This window comes from Egretta garzetta, unplaced genomic scaffold, assembly GCF_000687185.1.
Source record: "Egretta garzetta isolate BGI_Z169 unplaced genomic scaffold, ASM68718v1 scaffold402, whole genome shotgun sequence".
Classification (NCBI taxonomy): Eukaryota; Metazoa; Chordata; class Aves; order Pelecaniformes; family Ardeidae; genus Egretta; species Egretta garzetta.
Genome location: NW_009258823.1, coordinates 590,344 through 597,772, shown reverse-complemented (window position 1 = coordinate 597,772; position 7,429 = coordinate 590,344). Strand labels below are relative to the sequence as shown.

The 7,429-nt window shown below is 59.5% G+C and overlaps 1 protein-coding gene across 1 annotated transcript in view; it reads left to right on the top strand.

Moving 5' to 3' along the window:
- Positions 1-3,778: 3,778 nt before the first annotated feature.
- Positions 3,779-7,429, top strand: part of ARR3 (arrestin 3) — a 6,762-nt gene continuing 3,111 nt past the window's right edge. The window contains exons 1-10 of the mRNA XM_009649676.1: positions 3,779-3,795; positions 4,289-4,319; positions 4,716-4,776; positions 5,165-5,209; positions 5,607-5,806; positions 5,917-5,976; positions 6,222-6,289; positions 6,604-6,739; positions 6,841-6,925; positions 7,058-7,130. Coding sequence (XP_009647971.1) covers positions 3,779-3,795; positions 4,289-4,319; positions 4,716-4,776; positions 5,165-5,209; positions 5,607-5,806; positions 5,917-5,976; positions 6,222-6,289; positions 6,604-6,739; positions 6,841-6,925; positions 7,058-7,130 — 776 coding nt within the window. The remainder of the gene's footprint in view (positions 3,796-4,288; positions 4,320-4,715; positions 4,777-5,164; positions 5,210-5,606; positions 5,807-5,916; positions 5,977-6,221; positions 6,290-6,603; positions 6,740-6,840; positions 6,926-7,057; positions 7,131-7,429) is intronic.

Sequence of the window (7,429 nt, the reverse complement as noted above, 5' to 3'; positions counted from 1 at the left end):
CCGCTTGATTTTGGGCTGGCGGCTCTGGCCCTCACGGCAGCGGTTGCATCTCTCACCAGTGCCCACCATGGGGGCATGCAGCGATGGTGGGTCTGTGTGGGGACGGTGACTGGAGACCCCCACCCTGCTGGAGACCCCCACCCTGCTGGAGACCCCCGTCCCGCCAGAGACCCCCGTGCCGCCAGCACTGCTCCCTCCTGTTACTTAACAGCATGGCAATAATTCCCTGCAGCCACGGAGGCGCCTGGCTTCGGATTAATGCCGTCTGCGCCGCTTAATCCGGATCAGGGGAGGAAGACCCGGAGCTCTGAGGGGCTTTGAGAAATCAGCGGCACCGGCTGCGGGCATTTACGTAAGGCGGCTGCGGTGCGCAGTGCCGGAGGCTGAGCCGGGACACTGCCAGAGGCACTGGCGCCAGCACCCGGGGAGCTCTGCCAGCACCCAGGACGGGTTTTGTTTTGGAAGGCAATGTGGGTTCACCGGTGCCAGCTTGCTGGGTGGCTCCGGCTCCGCCTGGGCTCCCTTCGGAGGGCAGACCCTGCAGGCGAGGGCGCCGAGGCAGGAGGACACGGGAAGCCCCGTGGCCGATCCCCGGGGAGGCAGGGACCCCGGGCACTGTCCGTCAGGAGCCAGGGATGAAGCCGGGCCCCCATGCACTCCACCAGCCCCACCTGCGCCGGTGTCCTGCCCCGCTGGAAGGGACCGACTGAGCTGTGCCTCATGCAGTGCATGGACCTGGAGGGGCAGGTGGGGCGAGGCAGATGAGAGGAACCCTTGGCCATTCATTAAACAGGAAAAAGGAAGAAGCCCTCTCTCATTTCCCTATTATTTTTAACACAGCACTGCATCCCCCAGCTTCCTTCCCCAGCGCTTGGTTCAGAGCACGGCGTGAGTGAGGGAAGGGATGTGGTCTGTCCGTCTCACCACTGGTTTTGGGGGGAGGTAAATACCTGCCCCCTACCTGGGTAAGTTCTCCCTGGCTGAATCCACCCTTAGTGAAATCTGCTCTCCATCCTCACCAGGCTCTGCAAACCCTACGGCCACAGCCCTTGTGCACCACGCCAGTCTCAGAGGCTTTATGAAGAGCCTAACGAAGGGCCACAAAGTCAGAGCTTGGGATTAGGTGCCCCAGGCGTGGCGCTGGGGGTGGCTGCTCTATTGTCCCCCCCCCGGCTGGGCAGCGAGCATCCAGGTGGGGCTGCCTCCTCCTCCTCCTCCTCCTCTCCCACCTGCCAGCAGGAAGGTCACAGTTCACGTGTCCCCCTGACCTTGGCAGAAATAGCGCCCGCTAATCTGCAAACTAAGCAGCTCTCCTGTGTGCAGTTAAAGAGATCACAAGTCCCGGCCCCGGGCAACGTGTGCTGACAGCTAAAGCCCTGGGCAGCAGGGCTGGTGGGGATGGCAGGGCTGGTGGGCCACGGTGGCTCCCAGTGGCTCGTGGTGGGCCACTGGGCCAGGGGCACAGGTGGGCTGTGTTTGGGAGGGGTTGGGACCCAGGTGCTGAAGGTTGTTGAGCTGATCCAGGGTGCTGGGAGGAGGCTGCTGGCAGCTCTGGGATGGAGGCACAACGGCGAGTAGGGACAGCCCAACCTCGGTGCTCAGCTCTCAGGGCTGAGCCAGCACCGAGTGCGTGCTCAAAGCAAAGGGTCTGGTGGAGCAAGCAAGGGCTTGAGGGATGCTGGAGGTGAGGAAGATGAGTGGGGCCTTGCTGGAGCAGTCTGCAGGCTGCCCTGGGCTGTGTTTGGGGTCTGTGCCCTGTCCCTAGGGCCAACCTGGGGGCAGCATCCATGCGAGCATCCTGCAGCCACCCCTGTGGGAGGGGGATCCTGCCACGTCGGCAGCGGCCGAGGAAGGACAGTAGCAGGGAGAGCTTCTCTCTCCCTGGGGCCACAAGGCAAGTCCACTCTGTGCTTTCAACAGTTTTCTATTTGCAACAGCAAACCTTGAATGAACGATGCACTGATGGGGCCAGGCAAGACCAACCCACAGCGTTATGAAAGGATGCGGGGCTGAGCACATTGCCCAGTGGTGCTGGGGGACGGTGGCAGGCCTGTGTCCCACCACCGAGGGGTGGCCTGCCCTTCCCTGCTGCTTCGGGTGGAGCGAAGCCTGGTGTGGGAGCTGCCTCTGCAGCTCCAAGCCTCGCATGTGCCTTTGCCCCATCATCTTGTACATCAGCATCCCTGTGGCAAGGGTGTCCCGTGTGCCCTGGACCACAGCAGGTCACCTCTTGGTGGCCAGCTGGATGGGCACGTTGGCTGTGCAAGAAGCTGCATCTGTTAGCAGTTCAGCAAAGTGCGTAAGGGAGGGATAAATCCCGGCAGGTCCCTCCTTCCCCTCTGTCATCTCCATCCACCCTCGTGCCCAGGGCTGGCCCAGCTCTGCTTGCCATGGGAGCAGTTGTGGAGAGCTCCCGTGGGAATCTGTTCCCCTGCCCACCGGGAGCCAAGCTTCCACCTCAATTACCATCACCTCGCTCCTAAGCCCGCACTGCCAATCTCCGTAAGCTGCTTTCACAGGGCTCCAGCAGCAGCCGTATTTATAGCCCACTCTTACTCATGAAGCGTCTCCCCAATTAATAAACTAATAGGATTCTTCCCGAAATTATCTCTCCCACGGAGCACACACACACACACACACCCCACATCCCCAGCCAAAGCCCAGCGGGTGAGATCAGATGCCAGGGGAGGGACCGCCGGGGGAGTATAAGAGGCTGCAGGACTCGGAGCAGCCCGTAGTGACTGGGTGGCAGTGGGACGCACTGGGAGAGGAAGAGGAAGAGGAGAACATCTGTCTGTCTGTCCGGGTGAGTGCTGCCTGCTCTGCTGCCTGGGCCCTGCCAGTGCTTTGGGGCACGGATTCTGCTGATTTGTAGAACACCTGGGGGCAGGGACATTGGTGCTGGACTGTGGCTGGAAGGAGGGTGGTTTGGGGCTGAAAGGGGAAAAATGTGGCCAAAAGGATTTCAGCATGGCTGAGCCAGAGGGCATGGGCAGAGGAGCCGGGCAGTAGCGTGGGAGAGCTTCGCCAAGCTGGGAGGGGTCCGAGTCCCCTCTCTGGGGCTCACAAGATGCAGAGGAGGAGTTCAGCTCTTCTCTCCTCCACGTTTCATCGCCTCATCGCCAATTCCCAGGCTCTGGAGAGGGCTGAGCCTGCCGCACTGCTCTGCTCCTGCTCCCTTCGCACCTTCTCTGGCTGCTGCCCAAGAGACCCTGCAGGCGAGGGTGCCCGAGCTTCACATCCCGCAGCACCTGAGGGCATCAAAGATCCTGTGTTTGGGACTAATCCCTTGTTTTCCAGTGGGGAAGAGGATCACCTCCTCCCCCCCCCATATCAATTTCTTCTTTCTCCCCAGCATCCCTGAGGTTGCGTAAAGAGGCAACTCTGCCCACGTGCCCCTGGGGGCTTAAAATCCTGCCTGGGTTTAAGCTCTGCTAATGTCAGAGCTGCCTAACTTTAAGAAGCTGAGCTCATCCCATCTAATCTCCCGGCGAATCAGCTGGTGATCAGTGTGATATTTACGGTTTAATTCTGGACGCCAGGCTTGAGCAAGCAAAAGGCAGGCAGCAGGCGGGCAGGGCTGGGCAGCCGCAGCCGGGCTCCCGGCGTGAAGGCAGGGCTGCCGGCCAGGGATGGGGACGGAGGGGCCGTGGGGCAGGGCCGTGCAGTTTGTTGGGACGTGAATGATTCCGTCCTCCCTTCCCCACCGCCTCGCCCGCCCTGCACATCCCCTCCATCTCTCCTCGCAGATCCCTGCCCGCACGGCCACTGACTTAAAATGGCAGACGGAGCAAAGTAAGTGGTTTTTATTTTTATTTATTCATTTATTTATTCATTTATTAATTGGGACGGAGCAAGGTGCTGTGGGGCAGGAGCAGAGGGAGAAAGCGAGCCCCCGGCTCCCCCCACCCGCTGCCCCCGCGGGTGGGTACGTGAGCTCGCTGTAGCGAGGTGGAGCAAGGCGTCGCGGGGCCAGCAAAGCACCTTCTCTTTTCTTCTGCACGTTGGTGCTTTCTCCTGTGCCCATAAGGCACAGCCAGCTAATGCCCCCCCTCCACGATGACCACACGCTGAGCTCAGGAGCATGACATCTTCCAGGGAAGCCAGACGGGGCGGGTTTGGCTCTGAATTCGCAGGACACTGAATTCCCCGAGGCCAGGATGTCCCGTGCCCGCTCTGGCATAGCTCTTGGAGATGCCCCATGCTTGCAGGGAAGCCCTCTCCCTCCTTGCTCCATCCAGCCTCATCCAGGGTGTTCCCAACCCGTCTGTCTGTGTTTCCCCCGCAGGGTGTTCAAGAAGACCAGCCCCAACGGCAAGGTGAGTCCATGCAAGCAGAGACGGGACCGTGCGCCCGGTGCCTGGGTGCGGGTCAGCCCGAGGTGTGGGCTGTGCCGGCGTGGAGGGGCTATGGGGCTCCTCTGGGACCACCCTGCCCATGGAATGGGCCGTGGGCTGGGCTTCCCTTTCCTTTGAAATCTGATTGAGTCCTGCTATACCTGCCACGATGCCACCACAGGGCTCGCTTTTCAAAATAGAAAATTAAAAAAAAACCAAACCCAACTATATGAATCCTTAAATGCAATGCCTGGTCCAACGTGCTAACGGCAGGGTTAACGAGCCCCCCGACACCACCCAGGGCTTGAAAATTTCAGCCAGTTCCATGGCAAACCCTAACCTGTTTCCTTCTCTCCTTGCGCTGTGTGCTTCCTCCAGCTATCCATCTACCTGGGGAGGAGAGACTTTGTGGATCACGTGGAGTCGGTGGACTCCGTAGGTGAGTGGGGCCATGCCCACCATGGGGAGGGAAGCATGAGCAGTGAGCAGCCAGGGAGACCGGTCCCTGCGCCGGTGGCTGCTCACCTCCGCTTCCCACTGGAGCAGGAGGAGCCAGGGCTGCTCCAGAGGAGCAGGCGTCCTCTTTTCCTGCAAATACCCTTACAGAAAAATGGTGGGGAAAGGGACAAAGTGCCTTTGCAAACCAACCCAGCCACGCTGCTGGTGGAGATGCTGGAGGAGGCATCGCCGTCCCCCTGACTGGCAGCGCCCCTCGGTCACCTTCCCAGCTGATGAGCAGATAATTTGACTTTAGAAAGCGCTGTATTTTTGCAAGGACCCTCCCGGGCAGCCAAACTCACTCGCCCTTCTTCTCTGCCTGTTTGCAGATGGCGTCTGCCTGATCGACCCGGAATACCTAAAGGACAGAAAAGGTATTAAGATGCAAAAACCTCATGTTATAAGGGGAAGGGATGGAAACCGGTCCAAAGCTCACCAGCAACTTGGGCCTGGAGTCAGGTTAAAACTGCAATGGGTTATCTACAGCTCCTCTTGCATCAGGGCCACGGCGGCTCACTTGGAGAGGAAAGCTGCCTCTTTCTTCTCGCCGCCTCTGCCTGGGGCACCGGCTCTGAAGCTGCCCAAGCCTTGCAGAAAGATGTGATGAATCTTGTTAACTTGGTGTTTGAGGTCTGGGTCCTGATAACAGGGTCATAATTCTCCTAAAGAGTTATTAAAGTATTTTTTTCTTTCTCTTTTCTCAACCCCGTGCCTTCCCTTTCTCTCACCCTTCCCCTAACCCCGCTCCGCTCCGTTCCCATCTGGCTCCAGTGTATGTGACGCTGACTTGCGCGTTTCGCTACGGCCGAGATGACCTCGACGTTATCGGGTTGACCTTCAGGAAGGACCTCTATGTCCTGACCACCCAGATCTTCCCGCCGGTGCCGGACCAGGCACCCAAGACCCTCACTCCTTTGCAGGACAAGCTGATGAAGAAGCTCGGGGAGAATGCCTACCCCTTCACCTTCGAGGTAGGGGCTGCTCAGCTCTTCCCACCTGCGCACCTCCATGGTGTGCACCAGGGCTTATCTCCAGGCACGCTCTTTATTTACTTTTCTCTCTTTTTCCCTGTTCTGCCCAGATTGCCACCAACCTGCCCTGCTCGGTCACCCTCCAGCCGGGACCAGATGATGTGGGAAAGGTGAGCTGCTGTCCGCAACCTGCGTCCCCTGGACCAGTTCCCTCTGGCAGGGGGTTAAGTTGTGGGGTGCCAAAATCAGAAGCTGCTTCTCTTTTTGTGGGGATTTGGCCCACGGGGTGAGGGCTGGGGAGGAAGGGTGCCTGGAGTTGGGACCAGGATCTCCAGGGATGCAGTGGAGGAAGGAAGGAAATGAACCTAAACCTCAGGCAGCTCTGAGCCTTAGTGATTGTACGTGTGTCCCCCAGGCCTGCGGCGTGGACTTCGAGGTCAAAGGATTTTGTGCTGAAAATCTGGAGGAGAAAATTCACAAGAGGTATTTGGAGGGGATCCCTTTTCTGCCCCATGGCCCTAAAACCAAACCACCGGATGGTTTTGGGGTGGCCAGCTTCGGGGTCGGGCCGAGGACCTGCTGTCAGCCTGTGCCATGCTTGGATGGGGTACTTTGCCCGAAGGAGGGGCCGTGGTCCCCGTGTCAGCGCTCACCATGTCCTAAGAGCAGGCTGCAGCTTGCATCCTTTGGCTAGAGACACTGCCATGTCCCTGAAGACAGCCGACGTGTCCCCCTCAAAGGCCGTGTCAACATGTCCCTGCTGGGGGGACCGGGGGTGACCGCTTCTCGCCCCGCAGGAACTCGGTGCGCCTCATCATCCGCAAGATCCAGTTCGCACCCCTGAAGACAGGGCCACCCCCAAAGTCAGAGACCACCCGGCAGTTCATGATGTCCGACAAGCCCCTGCACCTCGAAGCCTCCCTGGACAGGGAGGTCAGTACGGGGGCTGTCCCCTGGCTCGTGCCACCACGTGCAGTCCCCAGGGATGGGGACCAGGATGCCCGGTCACGTAACCGAGCCTCTTTCTACTGCAGATCTACTACCACGGAGACCCCATCAACGTGACCGTCAACATCAACAACACTACCAACAAGATTGTGAAAAAAATTAAGATCTCAGGTGAGAAGGGGGCAGGAGGGGCACATCCCGGCACGCATGGCATGCACGGCACTGCATCCCCGTCGGAGATGGGGACTGCGCGCTCGTGCCTCTGCTGTGTCACCAATGCTGCGCCCTCTTGTCTCTCCTCAGTTGATCAGATCACAGACGTGGTCCTCTATTCGCTGGATAAATACACGAAGACTGTGTGCACCGAAGAGATAAAGTAAGTAAAAAGGGGCTGGAGGTGGCATGGCATCGTGGCCAGAAGGAGGAAGAGAAAGGAGGAGGAGGAGGAGGGGAGAGTGATGGGGAGAGTGGGTGGGGAAGACGGTTTTACACCAGGCAGCAAAAAATAGCAGGGTTAGAAGAGCAGATGCAGAGGAAGCAGAGGAGAGGGAAGGCTGTGGACACTGTGCCCCCCAGCACAAGCCGGTGTTGGCCGGGGAGGTCCCTGGGGGAAGGTGCGCAGCTGGCCCCCGCCCCGGCTGTTTCCTCTCCTTGCTTTGCATCTCCGAGACCAGC